The 23,334-nt window shown below is 54.7% G+C and overlaps 2 protein-coding genes across 2 annotated transcripts in view; one reads left to right on the top strand and one right to left on the bottom strand.

Moving 5' to 3' along the window:
* Positions 1-2,541, bottom strand: part of CDS1 (CDP-diacylglycerol synthase 1) — a 32,888-nt gene extending 30,347 nt beyond the window's left edge. Inside the window, exon 1 of the mRNA XM_072862233.1 lies at positions 2,452-2,541. Coding sequence (XP_072718334.1) covers positions 2,452-2,541 — 90 coding nt within the window. The remainder of the gene's footprint in view (positions 1-2,451) is intronic.
* Positions 2,542-20,271: 17,730 nt separating this feature from the next.
* Positions 20,272-23,108, top strand: NKX6-1 (NK6 homeobox 1). Its single transcript, XM_072862587.1, has 3 exons — positions 20,272-20,896; positions 21,530-21,702; positions 22,857-23,108. Exons 1-3 carry the CDS (start codon positions 20,272-20,274, stop codon positions 23,106-23,108), a joined length of 1,050 nt encoding a protein of 349 aa, XP_072718688.1.
* The last annotated feature ends 226 nt before the right edge of the window (positions 23,109-23,334 follow it).

Genomic DNA, 23,334 nt, shown 5'->3' with positions numbered 1-23,334 from the left:
CAGTTAGTGGTAAAAAAACACGCAAATAAGAAAAAAACCAGCTTCACTTAAATTCAGTAGGAAATGAGCATCCATGGACATAGTAAGCGTAACATGAAAAAAGTATCAGATTACATACTGAGAACAAACTTAAATACTTTTGTACTAAAAGTACAAAAGACAAAACCCTCCAGACATATTTAGTGTTCGTGGAGTTCTTCAGCAAACACAAAGCGCTTCTCTGCTTTGGGAAAGAAGGTGCTTTAAAGCATGTCACCTTTAGGTATCTGGAAGTCGGAATTAATCAGGTCAACACGAGCAGAAGCAGCACAAAGCAGTAACCATATGAAAGGAGACAACCAAGTCTTCTCCTTCACTACAAGTGAGGAAGAGGGTGATGTTTCTGAGCTGCGTACTAGGAAGCAGTGGAAACCCACTGCATCACAGCCATCCTGAGTAGTTAGGAACAAAAGAACAAGTTTGGGGTCCAAATACACAATTACTTTGCCAAATAGGTCATCTCAAAATAGCCAAAGGACAATAAGCTACCCGCTTGTTGTAAAGGTCAGGCAAGAGGTAGAGCAGAACGATAACCATCTAAGAAGGCGTATAATGTGGCATCTGTGAATCCAGATGACCCGATGCTTCCCATCAAATCACCTAGAGCAGGCATTACCTGTGTACTCATATGCAAAACAGAGACCCAAACTGATAGAAAATTCAGTACAAAATGCTGGTTTATCTTTACAGTTACCAACGGAACTAAAGACAGATTAATATGTAAAATCAATCCTTAACGTCGCTTGTGATCCATGACAAGGGTCACCAGTGCTGTGCACATCGCAGATAGGTTGAACAACTCTAATGGGAACAAGGAGGGTCCCCCAAATAATCCATCAAAAAGTCTTCTGTGTGGTGGAAAAGGCTTTCCATATAATCTAACAGTTCAAGCAATCATCACAGATGTATGCATATTAAAATTCACCTCCTGTAACCAGCATCCTAGCTGCACACACGGCAGCAGAGTCCTGTCTGTTCAACATCATCTGAAACTGGATGAAACACTAGACTGTCAAGCAGCTAAAGTAAAAGCACAGTAGGCCTATAGGCAAGAACAGCATTTTCCTCTCTGGAAATCATGCAAGAATAATATTAGTAAGTTTTAGGTGGACCCTTTTGAGGTCCGGAGACTAGAGGCTTTGAACGGGAAGAATTCTTTGAAGGCAGCTCACTGCACACCTCAGAAATGAACTTAACAAAATAAAGCAAACCTGAACAACTCCACAGAAAAACAGCTTTCTGAGAACACTGCTACAAGAAATCATGTTCAAAAGTTAATTCTCATCTACAGAGAAATACTCTCTGCACAGCTATAGCCTAAACATTACCTTATTTGATCACAGTCCTCAATGCAGTACAGTACTGCAAATTTTCAATTTCATTGGCTTTAAGTTCATGCAACCAAAGTGCAGAATAAAAATTGACTATTGAGTTTCACTTTCCAATTCCCTGCCACAACGCCTAAGGCAGACTGCACACTATGCAGCTTCGACATCTATGCAGGTTTCAATAGTCACCAACTCGGGAGCCCTCCACCATGTATTGCAAACTCAATTTAGCAATCAGAAAGCTTTTTTTTTTTTTTTAATTCCAGTTACCAAAATGCAAATATCTCTTTCGTTTTATTCAGACAATTAGCAACTGTGATGTGCTTAGCTTTTGTAGAGATAAGCCTTAACTCCACGGCAAACAAAAGAACAGCACTGTGGCTGTTTTGCCACTGTAATGAACCTGATGCATAGACTTAGTATTTTGAAAACCTCTTGCCTTAGCAGAAATGTCATACTGTAAGTCCTTTCCGGGCCAGAGGTGAATGCCTATCACTTAAAAGGCTATAAAACAGAAACAGTTGCTGGGGAAGCGCTGACACAGCCTTTAACCGGAGCAGATCACCATTCCGTGTTTGTTTCCGTGCTGCCACACGGGCCTAACCGCGCCGAAGCACGCTCTTCGCCTGGCCCCAGCTACTTCGGCAAGGGGTGAACTACAAACACGCAGCCTGACAGGTCAACGGCGTTGAGCTTTTGCTGCGGGCCCGGAGAGAAACCGGGCGCTCCCATTTCAGTATCGCCGGGGGGAGGGGGGGATGGCAGTGGGGCAGGACGCGCGTGGGCCCCTAGCCCCCGCGCACCAGGCGCTGAGACCCCTTGGCACGTCGCCCTCTCCCGGCTCCCGCCTCGGAGAGCGAACAGCAGCGTTACAGCACGGGGAGGGGCCGGGGAGGATTTCTTTCCGAGGCAGGGTCGCAGCGTGGCGCCCCACGCGCGTCGCAGTCAGGGCCCGGCGATCCGTGGGGGGAGGCAGCGCCGCTTCCCGGCCCCCGCCCCTCCCCTCGCCGCGCGGAGCGGGAGCGGCGCGCGCCCGCACACCTGCCCCAACGGCCGCCAACGGCCCCCGGCCGCGCGCCCTCACCTTGTCGCTACCCGCCTCCGCCGCCTCCTCCTCCTCCTCCTCCTCCTCCTCCTCCTCGGCGGCCGCCCTCCGCCGCCGCCGCAACGACATCGCGTCGCGGGAGCCCAACGCCCACCCGGCAGCGAGCGGGCGCAGGCGGGGCTGGGCCGATCGGAACGGGGAGGGCGCGGAGGCCGCGCCGCGGAGCCTGGCCGCTGCCGCCGCCTCCTCCTTCTCCTCTGAGGAGCCTGGGGCTATACCCCCCCACGGCTCGGGGGGCGCTCTCGCTGCGGACGCCGCCGCCGCCACGGCTCGGGGACGCGGCCGGACCCCACCGCCCCGGGAGCGGAGAAGCGCCCGCGTTCCCGCGGCGGCGGCTGGGGCGGAGAGGGTGGGGCGGTGTCGCCCAGGTGCGCCCGGCGCTCCGCCCCTGACACGGGCCCCGCCCCCGGCCGGCGCAGGGGGCGGGGAGGGGCGGGGCCGCACCGACGGCCGGTAGCGCGGGGGGGAGTGCCCGGCCCGGCCCGCGCTGGCCCGCGCTTCTCCCGCCCCGCTCCCCGCCCGCGGCGGTGCTTCCCGTCGGCCAGGGGCCGGATGGCTGGTGCGGTGGGCATTCGCAACCGCGGCGCACGCCCCCGCCGCCACCCCCTCGCGTGCCTCCTCCCGTGCCTCCCCGCAAACCAACACGGGGGTGGGCCTCAAGATTGTTTTCTCCTGGGTGTCGGAATGTCCCCGGCACGCTGCGTGCCTGCAGTCTGTCGGTGAAATCACCAGGGAGACGTGTGCAGGCATCTCTGCACAGCCCTGGTACTAGCTCTGTGTCGACACCCGTGGACGCCAATGCTGCGGCCCACACGGGCATCGCCGGTTGTCTGTGGAGTGCTTTGCCTTCCTCTGGGATACTTATGCCCACGTGCTGTATGTCCATTTAAAAAGGCAGGTTCGGTGCTTGCCCCGTTCCTGCCCCAGCATGCCACGCACCCTGCCAAACGTGGTGCCACTGGCCTGTACAGAAATGTAACGCAGCTGCCTAAGAGTTCACAGTCAAGAAAAACACTCTGCAAGGGCAGTTACACATGATCTGCAACAGCTATTACACTGTCAGCTCTTATCTTCCTCTCAAAACAGCCACTGTTTACTAGACAGGCTACCCCAGGAGCTGTGCAGAGGGTGGGTGTAAGGCACACAGTGCACAGGCCCTCTTCCCCCGAGCTGCACCTGTGCAGGAAATATTGGGGGCAGGCCTGGGTGCACAGCAAAGCAGGATGCATCCCTATGCAGGGACAACCAGACCCTGCTGAACACCGTGACCTGATGAGCTGTCCAGAAATCACCCCTGTTTGCTGAGACTTGCTACAATTTGGTGTCATCCCGGCCCTCTGGTCCAGTTCAGGTGACCGTGTGGCAGTGCCTCTCAGCTCTAGCACACTGCTGTCAGGTGATCAGGAGAGCAAACACTACCTTCGCTTCCCAAAGCCTGCTGAATTCCTCCAGCTGCCCTGTTACTGTGCCCGACCTGCTCCACCATGTTTGTATGGCTACTGACAGGCTGGCCATGGCAACAGCTGGCAGCCCCAGGGCATTCCCATACATACGCTCAGTCTAGATGTCACCTCAGTGTCCACATGCTGGCTTACTGTGTCTGCAAACACAGGGCCACTACCTCTTGCAAGGCAGCATCTAGCAGTGTCTGCTGTCATTTACGTTATTGCCATGGTGACTGGTTTCACGGAGCTTGATTGGTTTTATTTCATTATTTAGTTTTACTATGTAAACAACATGCTTGGCGTGTTTTTAATGGCAACATCGTGGTTCAGGAAGTTAGAGCGAGCTGCTGTGAGCGGACACAGATCATGGTGTTGATAAACCAACTCCAACCTCGCTGCTGAGAAGTGCTGACCCACCAGTGTTCAGGAAGAACAGCCGTTTCTATGAAATTTTTTACCCATGCACTGCTGACGGTGTCAGGAGGTAGCATGTCTGCAGCGTCCCCAAGCACGTGCAAAAACCTGGTGTGCTAAGAGAAGGGCTGCTCCAGCAGAAGGCAAACCAGAGACCCAACGCCAGATCAGACAGGCCACAGAGGCACAGTTTCTGCCATCCGGTCCTTTATGGACAAAGGTGACAGTGGCAGCCCACTGCAGATCAGCAATATAGCCATATGGCCTGGATCCTCCAAAACTTCACTCTTACTAAGTATAATTTTAAATGTATTTCTCCATAAGTGAAATTTATAGGGGAAAATTGAGTCAAAACAGCTCTTGTTCCTCAGAATATGTGAGGGTGGGAAATAGTTCCACGTGAGGAAAGAAGCCTAAACCATACAGGGTGAGCTGCACCACTGGGTGCAGAGTGGATCCCAATGGGTAACAAGGCATCCTTTCCACTCTCTCCTCTTTCAGTATGTTTCTACTACTGAGTTTTCCCTTGTGAGCATTTGTCCAGCAAAGCTTTCAGAAGAAACTGTGGTTTCCCTTACTTCAAGTGCAAGACGTGCGTTTACTCTGTTGGCCCTGCAATGGGACTAGCTGTCTAGAGGAAAGCATAAAAATTTGTTTTCTCCACGCAGAGAAAATAAGTAGTTTGTCTGGTCTCCGCAGCTTTGCCACTTGTGGTGGCTGTGGTGCGTGGAGCAGACATCCAGGCTGTTTCCCCCAGTGCGCAGATCCCACACATGGGTCAGTAGCCTGGGGTGGCGTGGACACCGACTACCCTACAGCCACCACGGAGCAGCTGGGTCTAGCTGAAGAAGTACATGTCTTGTTATAGACCTTCCTGGTAAACTTGGTCTAACAAATACAGGGCTGAGAATAACTAGATGCTACGCTTTTGCCACAGAAAAGGCCCTTCTGTGGTCGATAAGATAGAAACAATGCTTCAATACCTGCATAAAGATCATTAAGCAGATCTTTACATCCCATCCAGGAGAGGAGTAAGAGCCTCCATTTCTCCTATATCTTTGCTCCATCCTTAACCTAAAGAGTGAAGGGGAAAAGAATTCACCTAGAAAGCTTAGACGAAAAACTATTTGTTGAGCAAATGGTGTGGTGGAAGAAAGTAACGATAATGGCAAAGGAGGAAAAGGTGAAGTACTCTAAACATATTAATGAGCAGAGGCAAGGCGAGTGCAAGAAAATGAGTCACTGCATTTCAGGAAGAAGAAAGAGAGCAAGCAGTGAACAACTGGTGACAGTGGGGTGAGGGAATGAGCAATCTTCTGGGCAGGGCCACCAGGGGAGAGAGAATTTTTAAAAAGCGGCAGGCTCCAGCGGGATCAGGCAGGAACCCAGCCCCAGCTTCGCTCCTTCTCTCTCCCAGCCTGGTGCTCCTGCTGCTGCCACACACCTTTTCGCCTGCAGAGTGCTCAGGAACACGAGGAAGGCCAGCAAAACAGCTGTATCGCAGCAAAGCGTTTCAAGCCTCTCCAGTCTAGAAGAAAGAGGCAAGGGGCTCCCAGAAGAGCTGCGGGGCAGGGGGCTTAGAGAGCAAGCAGAACATGGGAGTGTGGTTGTCCCGCTTCTCGGTTGCAGGCCCTTGCAGTCACCAGAGCCCAGTGTGCCTCTTGAGTTGCAGCTGGTTAGACTGGTTGGATGGGAATTTTCCAAGTCGACACCCTGTTACTCAGGTTCCTTTGGGGCAAGTAACTACACTGGCTGGAATGTAACATCACTTCTCCAAACATGACCCTGTGTGGTTTCACAATGTGCGGCAGAAACCTCCATGTTCTCTGTGCACAAAGGTACTAGCATGTCAGCCACTGACTTTTCTGATATGTAAATATTATCACTTCTCTGGAAGTTCAGTATCGTGATGTGTGAGGCCTCAGAGGTTTTTGTTGCTCTGTCTTGCCTTTGCTTTCTCCTTGTATTCCCACACGAATTTAGTGGCTCAAAGCTGCCGGCAAACAACCCAAATGTCAGCGGCCTGGCCCAACATTTTCTGCAGCACGGGAAAGCCCCTAACAAGCACATCCCTACACTTCCCCCAGGAGCCCAAAGTTAAGATGCATCACCTACCACGGCCATGCTCCCCCCTGCCCCACACTCCAGTTATCCACAGCAGGCATATCTGCCTTGCCTGCTTAGCCGGGAGCTGCCTCTCTGCTGTGTGCCTCGACCTACGTACAGAAGGGGGAGTTCTCCGCAGGCAGACGCAAAACTAAAGCCCTGACATTAAAACAGTTATATAAGCCCTGCGTTAAAGCACTTACATAAGCCGCATGCAGCCTCCCGACAGAAAGGCAGCCAGCTAGGGGCTGCTGTGGTCTCCGCTGACCAACAGAAAGCCTCTTGTGCGGGAGAGAAGCGGAGCGTGGCTGCTTCATTGCTGCTGCAGCAGAAGCAAATGGAAGGAACTGGTCCCCGTCCACTCAGAGGCTGACGAACAGAAGGTAGCCGGCTCAAAATGCGTGCTGGAAAGAATGGCACATCTGCAGATGTAACACTGAGGAGCCCTATTGCTGGCAGTCTCAGAAACAGAAGTTGTTTGCAGCTTTTGGATTTTTTAAATGGGTTCCTACTAATGCGCAGAACAAGTGAGACAAGTGGAAAATGTCGATACCTACTGGTCAGCATAGACAGCAATGTCAAACAATGTCAACAACAGCTCGGTATCCCCTCAGATAATATTAATTATGAATGATATTGTAATGTGCTGCATTTAATCACTTTATAATCTTTTTGCATCCCTAGATCATTATAAAGAGGGTAACCCCAAGCCAGAAAGAAGCAGAGAGAACAGCGATACAACAGCCTCAGATCACGCTGAGTATTTGTTCTCCAAAGCACAAGGCAAGCTATTAAAACCCTGTGCTTCCCTGACAAAACCGAGAACTGCAAAATGCTGCCTGGCACTGCCTTGAGATGGTGCGTGGGAGCAGGGTGCTGGAGCCCAGGTGCTTGGGATACGCTCAAAGCTGAAATTCCAGGTCAGAAGCTTGTTATTACACAACCTGTGCACTCTGAGATGAATCCTCCTCCATCTTTAAGCACTAGACTCAGATGCTGAAAAAAAGGAAAGCCGCACGGGAATATAGGAGTGTATGAGTCAATCAAGAGGCTGCTTTTCCCCCTCTAAATGAATACAGCATGAGCTTTAATACTGTCTTGCTGGGTTTAACATGGGTTGAAAGCCAATGATGCTTTGACAAGGCATCCTGAATAGAGCATACATATCTATATTTTAGTAATTTAAATCCACTGACAGCACTGAATTGTTCTTTCATATTTAGTTAACATGTTCTGTAATTTGTTTACATTTGCTAGTCTGGCATAAAAACATCATAGTCTATGGTATTTGTGATCGAGAATTATTTGTTTATTCCTTGCACATTTGAACTTTATAAAGTAGGCCACTTGTATGCCAGAAAAAACAAAACAACAAAACAAACTGACCTCATTATTTCCAAATTAAGCACCGAAGTCTGAGGAACATAATCTAGTGACCACTGTGAAAGGTCTGGCTGCAGAAACCTTTGCCCCAGGCAGCTGTCACCTTCTGTTTGGTCCAAGCGGCTGAGTATTGCACAGCTACTGAGTTATTCTTCATCCTTCCTTCCTACCACAATCCCTGGGATGCTCTTGCTTTTTTCCAGAAAAGGGTTCATACGTGGTGGGTGTTTGGCAAGCTGCTGCTGTTTGCATATAAGATGCAAAATTAGTTCTTGAACTTATTCGTTGTGGCTGTCTGAACATGCCATGAATCTGCAACACACCCTTCCTGTGTGATTTCACATGCACTGTATATTATATTATCCATGCAGATCCTTTCTTTTAATACAAACCTCTGTTTGGAATACCATAATTTATCGGCTTGCAACGCTTCACTGCTGGCAGGGGTAGCTTTTGCGAGGAGTGTGTGGGCATGGAAAAAGGGGACAAGCCTGATGAGGAAACAGACTGGCTGATGCCAGGGGTATAGACTATACCTTTGCAACTCCAGCTGGGTAAGTCTGAAAGGGTAATCACTGGATCATTTAAAGGGACTGATGGCACCGCTCTGTCAAAATGCAAGGGACTGCCAGAGAGAAAAGAGGAGCCGGCTCTGTTCTAGACAAGTCCCACGAAACATAGCACTGACAGAATCAGCTGTTCCCTACTGAATTCAGTCTTTGGATAAATTAGCTCACTCTCTGGATGTTTTAGGCAGGACTGAAGAGCAAACCACTCTCCATAAAGTTTTATAAGATGCTTTTAAAAAGGCCTCACTAGATACACAATAGTTCCTTCGGGTGACCCCACGGCTGGGGCTGCCGTGCGGCAGCTCTCCAGCACCTTCAGAGTGGTATCAGCCTGGTGGAGATGCAGAGGGTGCTGGGACACCTGGTCCCTTACAGGACAAGGTTGGGAACCCTATCCCGCAGCCTGCAGTGGGCAGGGCAGGAGGGAGGAAGAGGAGACATACTGCCTCCTACACAGGCCCCACCACTCTGTTTGGCAAGAACCTTGCTGACAGGAGAAACTTGGCCAAGCAAACTCATTGTGCCCGGTGCACTTCCCAGTGGTTTCACTGGAGGTGGAGACCATTTATGTTAACATATAGATGGTTGGCATGAGCCTTAACTCCACAAGTGCTTGCATCTAACAGCCAGCTGTCTTCATCTCCAAGAGATAACCCCTTCTGCGTGATCTCAAGGGGACTGTGCTTGTGCCCAAACTTTATTTTCCATCTTCAGTCTCAGGTCATTCTGGTTCTTTCCATGTAACTGAGCAGACCACAAAGCTCTCTGACAGCTGGGCTCTCAGGGAAGGGGCTTTCTACCACACTATAAGCGTTCCCCATTTCGTCCTGTTGCAACAGACACATGCTCCCCCACATGCCAGATATGAGGTTGAGCCCCAGTCCCATCAGTGGGTATTTTGCCATCTTCTTACACGAGGCAAAAGCTGTTCTGCAGTTTCAGCAACATCTTCTCCCATTCTCAGTCAGAGTAATGCTTCTACATGAAGTATTTACTGTTTACTTGATTTGTGGTGCACGGAGCACAGCTTGCACTTGTCTCTGCTTTCTGTCACAGGATTTGCTCCCCTCCTTTTTATACTGCTTTCAAGAAGTTTTATGTAATTTCATTTAATTGAACTGTAGTATTACCCACCCTATTACTTTCCAGTTCATAAGAAAAGTTCATCTAAGGTATGAGCAAGCATAACACCATTGATTTTTAGCAGTTTATGAAATATCACTCTGTTTTGCCAGCAATACCATCTTACTATCTTATCTCAAGGGACAGGCAGAGCATTATGGCACACTTGGAGTGTATTTTATAAGTGGTGAGCAGTCGGCAGGATGCAATTAAGCCAAGTATTACAGTCACGATCTGGAAAGGTTGCCCTGTAAAGTCCTGGTTTGCTGCCATTTTGTTGTGGTAGTCTTCAGATTGAAGTACATCTTGTGCTTTACAGAAGTGATCCTACATATTCACTTAGGTGAATTATCTGAGGGTTATCTTCCAGTGGTATAGTTGTAAAAGTACACTAGAAATTACTAACTGGTTATAACTTTGGCATCTTTGCCATCTTTCTCCAAACCCTGTGGACTGGAACTGTGTTACACGAGTCCCTGAGCTCTTTACTAGGGGGGATACAAGTTGAGAGAAGTGTCTTCCCCTCACCTAAAAAGAGCCAAGAAAACGTGAGCTACAAAAGACAGAGACTCAAGGCCTCTTCTCTTTTTTAAGTTTTCAGGATTGTGGTTGAAAGCCCCTTAGCAAATCTTGACTAGTGACTTCTGGAGGTATGCCACAGCACTCCTGTTCCTGATCTCACTTCTCTCCTCCCTCAGTCACCAGTACACATGGGGGCAGCTGTTGGCAAGTTCTTCTTATACCTCTTTCTTACCTGGAGGTGCCAGATTTATTGGAAAAGCACTTGATCCTGAACAGACAGCTTCTTCTAGAGACATGCTCTGTGTGCTAAATGGGCCAAGGAAGCTAGGGTCAATCAAGCTGTCCTCCAAACCCCTCAGCTGGCTGCCTGCCTCGTGCTGAGATCATGGTGAAGGAGGGATCTGCAACACCAGAAGGATCAGGTACTAGTTGCCCAAAAGAGGCATCAATTCTGCTTCTTAGCATTTTTAGCTCCTTCTGGGGCTCAGACCAAACTGGCCGGTCCTCAGTCAGGTGCTGCCAGAAGAGCAAGAGCCAAAATGAGAATGGAGAGCAACCACAGCAAGTGGCTTTCTACTGCTTCTACTGTTGTGCCAGATGGCTGCCTGCTTACCTGAAGCCTGCAGTGCAAAGCCAAAACAAAAGAAAGAAGTCCAGAACCGTATCTTCAGGCTGACTCACTCTTCAATCCAGGTTTTTTTCATGCAATCGCAAACTAAAGAAATTCCCTGTTTGCCAATACAAGAAGACTCGCTTTCAGCCGGCTGCTATACCAACACACTCAGAAGGTGCTTTCTGAACAGCATCCTTCATGCCACCATGACCAAAGCTAGTACTGGAACAAATTATTTCAAAATAGCGAAGCATCAAGAACATGCCTGGAGGTAGAAGAGACAAAACCCTGCCTATCTTACTGCAGCCAAGCATTCCCTGCTGCCCTGTCCTCAGTATGACTAGAAGTTCATGCAAGCTGCAGAACATGACTCCTACTGACACCACTGGTTATGACAGATGACAAGGAAAGTGTGAACGTGAACAAGAGCGGGAGCCAGTAGAGATGACTGAGAAAGCTGTAGAAAAATGAGTTTCCTCTGTGGGGCAAGAAATGGCAGGATATTTTATCTCAGGAGTCCTTGGCAATGCCACTGCAAACTGAGGTGGGAAGTTGGATTCAAACTCTCACAGTAGGAAATTACCCCTTCTGGCTGCAGGCTTTTTAGCAGTCTGCATCTCCTATCCTTCTCTAGAGAGAGGAAAGCACAGGGAAAAAACAAAACAACCCTCCTCTCGTAAGGATTTGGCTTATTACAGAAAAATCGGACCATCAGTCTTCCTGCTTCCCTCAGCAGCTCCCAAGCTCCACAGCATTCTCCCTGCCTTCCCCATCACACCTCTGGAGAGCAGCAGGTCCAGCCCCATCCTGCACTTCCTTACGGTCACAGAGCCAGCCCTGCAGCCCTGAGTGGCTCCGGGCCTGCTGCCTCTGTCACACGAGACACCTCGTCCTCTCCCCTGGAGAATGGGGTTGAGCCTGGCAGAAGCCACCACATCCCCTGAGTCCTCTGAAGGTGCCACTCAGCTCTCGACAGCATAGCACTCGCAGCCCCTGTAACAAAACCCCATGCCGTTGTTGGGGCCAGTAAGGTGACCTGGACTTTTCAGGGCTGGATGGTGCTGCATGTCGATGGGAGTGAGGGAAGTAACTCCTTCCTGCTGCTCAAACTGCTGCCATGCTGCTCTGCTCCAGCAAATCCCAAGGAAAGCAATGGTGCACACCTAAAGCAATGGTGCAGCCTACAGCCCTGGCCCCATCCAGGAAGAGGTGCTCTTGCCCCTTCCATTATGGCACAGCAGCCTCTCCTGGCATGGGACAGGCACAAGCATCATCTTTACAATGATACAAATAGGTTTGTACCTTCCCTTATTATATTCTAGTAAAGTTACAAAGCAAGCAGCCGACCTCTGTGCAGGACATCACATGGCAAGGTTTTACGGTGGTGGGAAGGAGAGCACAGGGTCTGCCCTGCTGCTCTGCTGGGGCAGGGGGATTGGCCCAGGCGGTGCATAGTGACTCCCCTCGATATTTGCCGGCACACTGAGACTAACCAGCCGCTTGTCCTCTTGTCACTGGTTTGTGCCAGGCCAACGCCAGCATGGCCAAGACATCAGGCCCTTGCTGAGCCCACCCGGGTTCAGAGAAGAACTGAGGCAAGGGGCTTAGAGCAAGGGAAACCTGGTGTGACCTGAGTGCATTACGGTGATTCACAAGCAAAGAGCTTAGGGGTGGCAGTTCAGATAAAGTTCATTATTGAGATAAAATCCCTGTAGGCCAGTTCAGGTGTTTTTTCAGCAGGCTGTAAGAGAGGCTGAAACCATCAAGCTTCCACCTCGTTCCTCATGCCCTTCCCTGAGAAGGGCTTCTCTCTTCCAGCCTTGCTCCTCGGGAGGCTCGGCCAGGAGAGCTGGGTGCTTGAGGTGGTCCTTGCTGCTGCGGGGCTGGAGGAGAGCTTGCTGGACCCCTGGCCTGGCTTGGTGGGACGAGGACTGGGGAGGATGGGGAAGACAGGGAGGACCTGCCTTGCCCTGTGGACACAGCGCTGTGGTTTCCAGCGCCGGAGAGCCGGCGGAGAGCCAGAACCGGCGGCCGGGGAGAGCGCTGCTCGCTAGGTGGAGCTGCCGGAGCGAGCACGGCGCTGGCGACCGGCTGCAGCCCCGGGAACCCGCCGGCTCCTGGGGACCCGCCTGGGGCTTCCCGAGACACGCCGTGGCCCAGCCCTGCTCCCTGGGCGCTCCCTGCGCCCGCACACCGCTGATGCCCCTCGACGTGTGGTTACACTGAAGCTGAAACGAAGCAAGCAAGATCTTTCCTTAAACAAAGTTGTGTTACGAAGTATACCGCTCTCAGTAATTTTCTCTATCATTTAGTCTGAATCTGCTAATCAATGAAGCCCTGTCAGCCTTCGATGTGATGGAAAATGCTGAAATATAATTTTCTAAAAATCATAAAAATATGCACATAATGATAGCTACTGCCACTGCTTTCTCCCTCCCATCCCCATTTAGATAATCAATTTAACGATCTCCAGTTCCCTGACACTGGACCACCATGTGCCAACAATTTCTAAGCAAAGCTCTCTCTGCTGATTTCCATGGGGGGGGCTGCTTAAAGATCGATAGCCAGCGATGGCCTACCGTACATATATTTGTCTCACAGAGAGAAAGGAACTATATAAAAGCCCCAGCTATGCCAGTTAAATTTCCATATATTTTTGCTGTTAACGTGAAACCAAAGTCAAGCCAGATGTTAGTTTTAGCCTTACAGCATACCTGGTTATCCACATCAAGAAAGCGCTCACACGAATGCCAGGGTAGTGCCTGGAGCCATACCCAACAACTGCAGCCATGGGGATGCTCACTGCCCTGCATGTGCTTGGGTGGCTCGACTGGCTGACCAGGGCCGGGGGGTGGTGAGTGAATGTCTGTCAGGTCCAAATTGTATCTTTATCCACACCTCATGTGCACATACACCGCACAGTGGGAAATTTCTGTGCAGCAATGCACAATGGAAAGAAAAAGGAAGGTAACTTTGGAAGGGTGGCACCTTCACAGCCCTTAGGCAAAGATAAATGAGGGAGATGGAGCACCAGTGCTCCTTGTCCCTGCTGTTGCACATCTGGCCTATGACACGTACATTTCAGCATGACTGTTAATAGCAGGTTTCTAAAATAGTTGCCTTGCTTGTGTCTGATCAGCCACACATGTCCAATCCTCACGGCGTTCTCCAAGCCCACCTGGAAATGGAGCAGGCCACTCAAAAGCAATCACACTGCAGACGGAGGTGGGCAGAGGCAGCAGCAGTCCCTGGCGCTGCTGCTCCCATTTCCAGCGGAAAGAAGGGCCATCCCTACCGCAAGGACTGCAGTCTTTCTGGACTTCCTAGTCTTTCTAGACGTGGCTAGAGGGAGATGCCTTGTCTGAATGCCATGTCACATCACGGGCACATCTGTGCCAGCTGCAGCTCTCAGTAGCACCACACAGGAATATACAAACATGGCAATGTTGGGAAATCTGTTGTGCACTAATTAGTTAGGATAAACGGAGACCTGGTAATCAGTAGCACCACACGGCTATTGCTAACAGGGCCTCAGAGCCAGGATGCCAGCAGAGCGCTGAGTGTGCCTGCAGCAGGCCCCTGCAGCCACATTAAATAGATACATGTCGCTTCCACACGGCAGCGTAACAATGGAGGTGGTGGGCAGTCTTTGGAGATGTAAGCTGGACAAACTTCAGGTAAGGCTTGTACTGCCGAGAGGGGAGCATGAAGTGAGGGCAGAGCCTGAGCAGGGCATGGGCCTGGGGGTGGGAGAGGGGTTCAGAGCAGGACTGCGCCAGGAATGGTCTCTGGTGAACCTGTGGATCCCAGACAGACTCTCTGCACTTGTAATCCTCTCCTCCTGGCTTTCCCCCAGCAGGGGTCAGGCTGGACCAACGATCACAAATCAAAAGTAAAAGTAACTGCTCTGCTCCAGCATCAAATATTTTCAATGCTCCAGAAAGGAGAAAAACATTTTGCCTTACTGAGGATACGAAAATACTTGAAGATCTCATTTAAGAAAAGCAAAAGAAATATTGAAATGGCAACAGAGGTGACTGTAAGCAGCAGCCTGCAACACCCTCCTTGTCCTTGCAGCTGTTTTAAAAAGGCAATGACCAGGTCCTGTTTCCACTCAGTCTCGTTACAGTCTCAGCCTCCGTTCCTAGTTACTCTGGGTACACTTCAGTGTAAATGGAAACAGAAATTCAGCCAGGATGTGGGGACCACAGCGTTAGAGCAGCAAAGTGACATGAGCGTGTCCTCAGAAGTGACTGGAAGCCCCTGGGGAAGGCAGAGCTCACAGCATCCACCACTGGCTGGAAAGGGGAAGCTGTTACCCACAGAAACCATTCCTGTGCAGTCAGACCAAATAAGTAACGCAAAGCGATATCAGTCCTTGGTTGACGTCTGCAATACACCCCGCAGCTGGAGCTGGCAGCATTTTATGGCCCTTGGCACTCTGAAGAGCAAACCAGGGGGTCTGCAGTGGGGTCGCCCACAAAGTGATGCCTCTGCCTTTGACTGTCACCAGAGGTCTGCAGGCAGACACTCTGGGACAAGAATGCTAAAAAGCAGGTGAGATGTATCCAAAGGCCTGGCTCCTGAAAAATTTTCTGGCCAGCTTTGCCTCAGTTTATTGCCTAGCGAGAGAGGACACAGAGGATGGCATTTCATGCATGGAATTTTAATGATAACTTTATTATATTTTAGTGTATTATTGGCTTGAGATTTTGTAGTCTTACAAGAAATTTCCGTTTCCACATCTCCATTAAATGTCTGATTCATTTTCTTGGCTCGTGGTAATGCCTCAAAGCTACATCACTAAAGAATCAGTGCTCTGCATTAGATAAATATAAGACCGAGTCTGATTAACCTATTAACTATTTTTAATTAGCTTTTACTGTTCTTCAGATATTCCGTGTTTTTGAGGAAGCAGAAAGAGAATGAGAGCATGCTGGTACTATAGAGCTGTATAGAGCTAGCATATGGACTGAGATTATTCATCATCATTGGCAGGAGCTCTGCTGTAGGGAATCTTGCAACAACATCACAATTTTCCTGCTAGAGTGAATGCCATAATGGACGCATTTGCAGTGTGAATTATGGGCAAGATAGAAAAATTTTAAATCTTTATAGCATTTTTATGCTCTGTCTTCCTTTTTGGTAATCAGATCTTGATTAAGAGTTGGAATTAGCACCCAGAAGAACATTAGGCTTTCCTGGCTCAGTTCCTTTCCACCATGTAGGGCAGGCAACAAATGATTCAGTGGCTTTACAGTGCTGCTACAACAAAAAGGTGTCTAAATACCTATCCATCACTTTAAGAAAGTAACTGACTGCTTGCTTGCGATGAGGAACACACGGTAATGGCAAAGCATTTTATTTGCTAAATAAAGAAATTACTTGATTTAGTTCAGACAGACCCCTCTCCCACTCACGATGGTTTCCCAGGGCAAAAGCTGGGCAGGGTGGGGTCCCCGGCATCTGTCCTCGCTGCTGGAGTGTTGAAAGAGCTCTGGGCAGGGCAGAGCCAACCCTCCCTCGCAGGCACTAGCCCGGGCACAGCTGGACACCGCAGGTGGCACGGTGCAGCGAGCTGCAGTTCGGGTCCCCGTCTCATTAGCTTGCAGAGTATCTGACCCTGCTATGCCGAAGCACTTTGGACCTTTTAATTTTAGGTGTTCTCATGGGGTTTTTTTCCTTTCAGATATGCTGGGACCGTTCCAGCTAACGTGAATTTCAGAGGCGCAGCTGCTCCAGCGCTCGTACTTCTATGCCTCGAACGAGCGACCAAGTAACTACAGCTTTTTCTGACAATGCTCCTTCTGTGTACCTCTTAATTCATATCTCTTCTTCGCTTCCATTCTGTGTGACCGGGGTCTCCATCGCAACTTCAGCCCCTCCCTGCCCGCCGCCTCCTCCAGCCCTCGATCCCTCGCTGCCCGGGACCCCTCCGGGCCCGTTGCCCCTGCCGCCCTCCGGGGGCCCCGCGGGCCCCTCCCCGAGGCCCAGCGGGCTTTCCACGGGAGCTGCTCTTCTCTCGCGGGTTTGCCTCCTTCGGGTGGCTGCTCGCCCCCTGCCCTCCGCCGCCCCGTCCCGCAGGCCGGCTGCTCGCTCCTCCTCTTCGCCCGCACCCCCCCGCTCGCTCGGCGGCTACTCTGTCTTCTATTATTTAGCTTGGTAGTTGCTTTATCTGCAACAAGGCGGTGAAGCGCTTGTGATGAGACCTAGTGAAACCGGTGAAACGCAGCCAGGCATTAACGAGCAGCCGCCGGCTGCAGCGGACCCGTTCAGTACCCGCTTGTGCTCAAGGAGTAGTTTGGCTGCGGCGTTTTCAGGCTGCGGTTTGTTCACCCCGTTAGTGAAGTTTGTTATTGGGGTGTTTTGTACTCCCACCGCTGCCTGGGGTGCTCACGGTGCCCCCACCCGCTGCTCAGCTGCTGAGGGGCACAGCACAGCCCCGGCTGCCGCCTGGGCAACTTTGCCTGCCTACGTCTGTGCTTGGGAGAAACAAAAACTGAGCATGGAAAAGGAACTATCAATATTTTCAAATATTTCTGGGTGGCAGTTAGTAAAGACACAGAAAGGAGGTAACGTTGACGGCTGCTTTTGAGTCCGGACTATTTCTCAAGCACCGGTCAGCCCTCTTGGCGCCATCTCACCTGCCGTGCTATTTTTAGGAAAGAAGTTGCACGAGGCGGCCCCCAGATAAACGCTCTTTTTCAAGATGCGCTCATTACAGAAGGAAGGAAGGACAAGCGGTTTGTGCGGGAGGGCTTGTTTTGTTTTGCTTTCCGCAGAACACGGCCCCGGAGGTGCTGGCCCGTGGTCTCCTGCTTTCGGCCGGGGAGGAAGCGCGGGCGAGCGCAACAGCCGGTGCCGCTCCTGCGAGCTGCCGGGCCGGGGGCTGAGCGCAGCGCTGGCACCGCCGGCTGCCCGCAGCAGCCCTGAGCAGTACCGCAGCCCGCGGCTGGGGCGGGGGCCGGCAGGGCCGCACTGCAGAAGCAGGCGCAGGGCGGCCGGATCCGTCCCGGCGGGCTCAGGCCCCGGTTCCTCCCGCCGCCAGCGCGGACCCGCGGCTGAAGCTGCCGCCGCCGCCGGTGGCCGCCCCGGCAAAGCTCCCTCGGGGCGCCCCGAGGAGGGAGGCAGCGGGTCTGGGGCGGCGGGGGGAGCCCCTGTCCTCCCCCGCCCGAGCCACGCCGGTGCAGACCCCGGCCCCGCACCGTCTCCTCTGCAGGCCGGAGGAAAAGCAGTTCCCGTGGGTGCTGGCCACACAGCGGGGCCGCCCCGCGCCTGCCTCTGCGCTTCCAGACCCGGTTTAATTCTTCTCCCCCCAATTAAAATGCAAATCGGTCACTTTCAGAGGCAGGCTCCCCGCCCCCCCGCCCGCTGCCCGAGCCGAGCCTCGGCGCGCCCGGGGCTGCGGGGCCGGCGGTGCGGGGCTGCCGCGGCCGAGCGCTAGCTAGCTCCACTGAAACCGGCAGGAAAGGACATTTTTGGTTTTGTTTTTGGAATATTTGAGAAGTGACACAAGGACAAAAAGAGAGAAAAAAAAGTCAAACTCGGAGACTTAAACGCGAGCTTCCCGGAGGCGCAGTTCGTGTGGCTGTGCAAAAGTTACGGCGAGGCAAGATCCTGCTCTGTGCGCCCTGTCTCCACGGGTATTTTTTCGCGGCTTTGTAAACTAAACTAAAACAATTCCAAGCAACAGGGGATATTTAGAAATAGAAGGAAACACGGTCGCAGGTCGAGGATCAACATGCTTCCGCTTTATCTAAGATCCGTAATTACAAAAAAAAAAAAAAAAAAAAAAAAAATCGAAATTCCACAGCAGCCCTTTTTTCCACGCTCGAGGAAATAGAGTTCCCCACAGGCACACGCACTCGGGCACAGACAACACAGGGTAAAAATTGTTTAGGGTGATTTTGCACCGCTCTTCTCTCCGTGGGACGCTCTTTAGGGGCCACATGGGATTTTTTCCCTTCCAGCCGCAGGCGACGGGAAGAGCCGCGAGCGGCCGGGGACGCTGGGGACAAGCGTCGCGGGGGCTCGGTACCGCGGGCCTCGGGTGTACAACGTCGGCCAGCGGCCGGGCAGGAGGGGCCGGGGGCCCGGCGGGACGAACACGCGGTTCCGACGTGCAGCGGGTACAGAGAGCACCCACGCCGGTCCAGAAGCGTGCGGGGAGGGTCGGGTCGGGTCGCGCCGCCCGCCACCGGCTCGTTGCAGCCGCACGGGGGAGGGAGACGCCGGGGCAGGCCCGTCCGGGACTCGAGCGGCTCCGCTCCCTGGAGTCGTCCCCGGGGCACAGAGACAGAGGGAGGGAGAGAGAGAAAGGAAAAAGGGAGAAAGAAAGACAGAAAAGACAGAAAAGAAAGGAAGAAAGGAAGGAAGGAAGGAAGAAAGAAAGAAAGAAAGAAAAGAGAGGGAGCAGGGGATGTGAATAGTTAAAGAGAGAGAGCAGAAAAAAGAGAGTGAAAAATAAAATGAGAGAGAGGAGACAGGAGAAAGAAAAGGCAAGAGAAAAGGAAAAAGGAAAAAAGAGAAAGGAAAAAAGAAAAGGAAAAAAGAAACGAAAGGAAAAGGAAAAGGAAAAGGAAAAGGAAAAGGAAAAGGAAAAGGAAGCCTAAAAGGAAAGAGGAAAGGAAAAGGCAAAGCAATGGAAAAAGGAGAGGAAAAAGGAGAGGAAAAAGGGAAAGGATAAAGGTCAAGAAAAAGGAAAAGGAAAAAGGTCAAGAAAAAGGGAAAGGAAAAAGGTCAAGAAAAAGGGAAAGGAAAAGGGGAAAGGAAAAGGGGAAAGGAAAAGGGGAAAGGAAAAGGGGAAAGGAAAAGGGGAAAGGAAAGGGGGAAAGGAAAGGGGGAAAGGAAAGGGGGAAAGGAAAGGGGGAAAGGAAAGGAGGAAAGGAAAGGGGGAAAGGAAAAGGGGAAAGGAAAAGGGGAAAGAAAGTGGGAAAGGAAAGGGGGAAGGGAAAAGGAGAGGGAAAAGGAGAGGAGAAGAGGGGAAAACAAGCGAAAAGCAAAGGAGGGAAGAAGAGAGCGAGGCGAGACCGAAGTTGGCGGCAAGGCGGGCGCGGCGCGGGTGGGCAGGGCCGGCCGCCGCCCCGCCCCCGCCCGCCGCCGCCGCCGCCGCGCCCGCTGCCGGCCGTGCCCCCGCTAAAGGAGGCAGGGAGCGGGGCGGCGCGGCAGTGCGCCCCGAGCCTCGCCCGCGCCCGCAGCCCCGCAGCCGCGCCGGCAGCCAGCCAGCGGGAGCAGCGCCGGGAGGGATGCGGGGCGCCGGAGAGGCGGCAGGGGCGGCGAGCGCGGCCCCCGCGCCGCTGTGAGCCCCCAGCTCCGCGCAGGCACAGAGAGAGGAGGTATATACGCGTATACGCACGGACCCTGCGCATATACGCGTATATATATACCCGCCGGCAGCGGCACCGCTTTTCTCCCCGGGAACGGCCGCCGAGGCGCAGCCCTGATGCCCGGCGGGGCGGCAGGGCCGCCGCTCGGGCGCGCAGCTCCCCGCTAGAGGCGGCGGCCCCCGCGGGCTGGATGCGCGGCGCCGGTGCGGGCGGCACCCCCGGGCCGGCCGCCGGGGCCCCGCGGTGCTAGGGGCCGGCCAGGCCCCCCGCCCCGGCCCGGCGGCGGCGGCGGCGCGGGGATGCTGGCGCTGGGGCAGATGGACGGCGCGCCCCGGCAGGGCGCCTTCCTGCTGGGCAGCCCGCCGCTGGCCGCCCTGCACAGCATGGCCGAGATGAAGGCGCCGCTGTACCCCGCGTACCCCCTGCCCGCCGGGCCCGCCTCCTCCTCCTCCGCCTCCGCCTCGCCCGCCTCTGCCTCGCCCTCGCCGCCGCTCGGCTCCCCGGGCCTCAAGGCGCCCGCCGCCGCCTCCGCCGCCGCCGCCGCCGCCGCCGCGGGCGGGCTCTCGGCGCTGGGCTCGGCCCCGCCGCAGCTCTCGGCCGCCACCCCGCACGGCATCAACGACATCCTCAGCCGGCCCTCCATGCCCCTGCCGGGCGCCGCGCTCGCCTCCGCCTCGCCCTCCGCCTCCTCGGCGGCCCCCGCCGGGCTGCTGGCCGGGCTGCCCCGCTTCGGCAGCCTCAGCCCCCCGCCGCCGCCGCCGCCCGCCCTCTACTTCAGTCCCGGTGCCGCCGCCGCTGCCGCCGCCGTGGCCGCCGGGCGCTACCCCAAGCCGCTGGCCGAGCTGCCCGGCCGGACGCCCATCTTCTGGCCGGGGGTGATGCAGAGCCCGCCCTGGAGGGACGCCCGCCTCGCCTGCGCCCCCCGTGAGTACCCAGCGTCGCGGGGCAGCGGGGGGGAGCGGGCCCAGGAAGCCCCGCCGGGAGTCCGCTCCCGGTGCTGGGGAGCCCCCACGCCCCGGCATCGCGGCGAGACCCTCCCAGGCCCCCCCATCCCCGGGCCCGGCCGTGGCCGAGGGGCCCGGCTTTGCCTCGCTTTCTTTTGTTTTTGTTTCTTAAGTTTGCTTTGCTTTCTCCCTCCCCCTCGGTCGGCGCGAAACCCTGTAAAATGTCGGTGATCGCCGGCGAAAAGAGGAGCCCTCTCGGGGCTGCCGCCTGCTTTCGCCCTCCCCGCTGGGGACTCTCGGGGCCGGGGCTGGTTTTAGGGGCGCGCACAAACTTTCCCCGAGCAGGACTTTCCGTTACCGCCTGCTTGCACTGGCTGCAGCTTTCCTAGAAAACAGTATTGTTTGCCCGCTCAGATTTTCGATCCTTAAAGGAAAAATAATCGGGGGGAGCCGGGAGGCTGGCGCCGCCGCACTGTCCAGGCAGCAGTTTTGTTACAGCCCCCCCGCGGAGAGAAACCCCCGTCCCCCAGGGCCGCTTGAGAGCGAAGTGCTTTCCCAAATCCGTAGATTAACGTGTCTGTCCGTGCCTTCCCTTTCTCTCCCCCCCCGCCAGATCAAGGCTCAATTTTGCTGGATAAGGACGGAAAGAGAAAACATACCAGACCCACTTTTTCTGGCCAGCAGATTTTCGCCCTGGAAAAGACTTTCGAGCAGACGAAATACCTGGCGGGCCCGGAGCGAGCCCGGCTGGCCTATTCGCTGGGGATGACGGAGAGCCAAGTCAAGGTGAGAGGAGCGGCTCACGCACGGAGCGGTGCGGGGCTGGGGGAGCGCAAAGCGCCCGGCTCGGGCCGGGGAACGAAAGGGCCCCGCCGCGGAAACCGGATCGGTCTCGGGCGGCCGGAGACGCTGCGGGCCGGGGCGGCCAAGCCCGTGGGCACACGTCAAGGGCTTCCGCGGCAGCTACCAGCAATTCGCCCTTCGTTACCTTCTGGCGGGGCTGAGAAGGATATTTTAAAGCGTATCTTATTTAAAAAAACAAAACAAAACAAAACAAACAAACCCAAGCAAGACGGAGAAGCCCGGTGCGTTCAGCCTGAACGCCACGGGGGTGGCCGCCGTGCTGGAAAAGCGCGGGGGGGGGTGGGAGTCAGGGCATAGCGTCTCGGGCCCGCACCCCACACAAAACCGCACGGCCCCTTCAGCGCCGGCCGCGCTCCGCGGCCCCGGGCCGTCGGGCAGGGACCGGGCACCCCGCTCGCACTGTCCCGTCCCAAACTCTCCGTTTGAGTTCAGCTCTGAGCTGCGGGCAAAGCGGAGGTGTGAGGGGTTGGGAGACCGGGCTGAGCCCCCCGGGGACATGTGGGGAGGCGTTTGCTCCGCGGGTGCAGGGACGCGAGGCGGGCTCGGCCAGAGGGGCCTCTCGGCGGTGCTCACACTTTCAGACTGATCTAGAGACCCTCCTTTGTCACTGCAAATATGTCCCAATGGCGGCGAATAAATTACGGCAGCCTCTGCAATGAAAATTACCCCCTCCTCCGGCAGCGCCCTGCTAGAGAATAAATACATCTGGCGGGGCCGGGGCGGCTGGGGAAGGATTCAGCCCCTTCAGCTCGATGTGTGTTTTCCCCCCCGGGCAGGAGGGCCCCGGGCCCTCCGCGGACCTCGGGGGGGCTGGGGACGGCTGTTCGCCCGCGCTGGGCGGGAGCCGTGCCGGGACGGGCGGCGGCGGCTGCGGGGAGCGCGGTGCCGCGGGGCTGGGCTGCTTTTCGTTGACGGGGAAATGGTCCGATCGCTGGCGAAGCGGGAGTCGCTGCCGCACGCCAGGGACGGGGAAGCGCAGGGCAGCGGGGCGGGGGCGGCCCGGCTCGGTCGCGCCGGCGGGGGCGAGCGGCCTGGGGTGGCGGTGCCGGTGGTGGTGACGGTGGCGGCGGGGGCAGGTCTGGTTCCAGAACCGACGGACCAAGTGGCGGAAGAAGCACGCGGCGGAGATGGCGACGGCGAAGAAGAAGCAGGACTCGGAGACGGAGCGGCTGAAGGGCGCCTCGGAGAACGAGGAGGAGGACGACGACTACAACAAGCCCCTGGACCCCAACTCGGACGACGAGAAGATCACGCAGCTGCTGAAGAAACACAAGCCGGGGGGCGGCGGGCTGCTGCTGCACCCCCCCGAGGGGGAGGCCTCCGCCTAGCCCGCTCCGCCCGCCGCCGCTCTCGGAGATGTACAGATCTATTTTTCTAGACTCTACGCGCCCGGGAGGAGGAGGAGGAGGAGCAGGAGGAGGAGAAGCCGGAGGGGGAGCAGAGAGGACTGCGGCGGAGCGGGCCCGCAGCGGGCGCGCCCGTCCCCCGACGCCGCGTGTTATTGTAGGGTCGCGGGCGGCGGGGAGCGGCGGGGGCTGCCCCGGCCCGGGTCCC

This window comes from Ciconia boyciana, chromosome 5 (assembly GCF_034638445.1).
Source record: "Ciconia boyciana chromosome 5, ASM3463844v1, whole genome shotgun sequence".
NCBI classification, from domain to species: domain Eukaryota; kingdom Metazoa; phylum Chordata; class Aves; order Ciconiiformes; family Ciconiidae; genus Ciconia; species Ciconia boyciana.
The sequence above is the reverse complement of the archived record's forward strand: the minus strand, read 5'-3'. Positions and strand labels throughout refer to the sequence as shown.

Coding starts and splice junctions, on each gene's coding strand:
- NKX6-1 (XM_072862587.1), top strand. CDS start 20,272: ATGCTGGCGCTGGGGCAGATGGACGGCGCGCCCCGGCAGGGCGCCTTC. Junction 20,897..21,529: donor CCGCCTCGCCTGCGCCCCCC/GTGAGTACCCAG, acceptor CCCCCCCGCCAG/ATCAAGGCTCAATTTTGCTG. Junction 21,703..22,856: donor TGACGGAGAGCCAAGTCAAG/GTGAGAGGAGCG, acceptor CGGCGGGGGCAG/GTCTGGTTCCAGAACCGACG.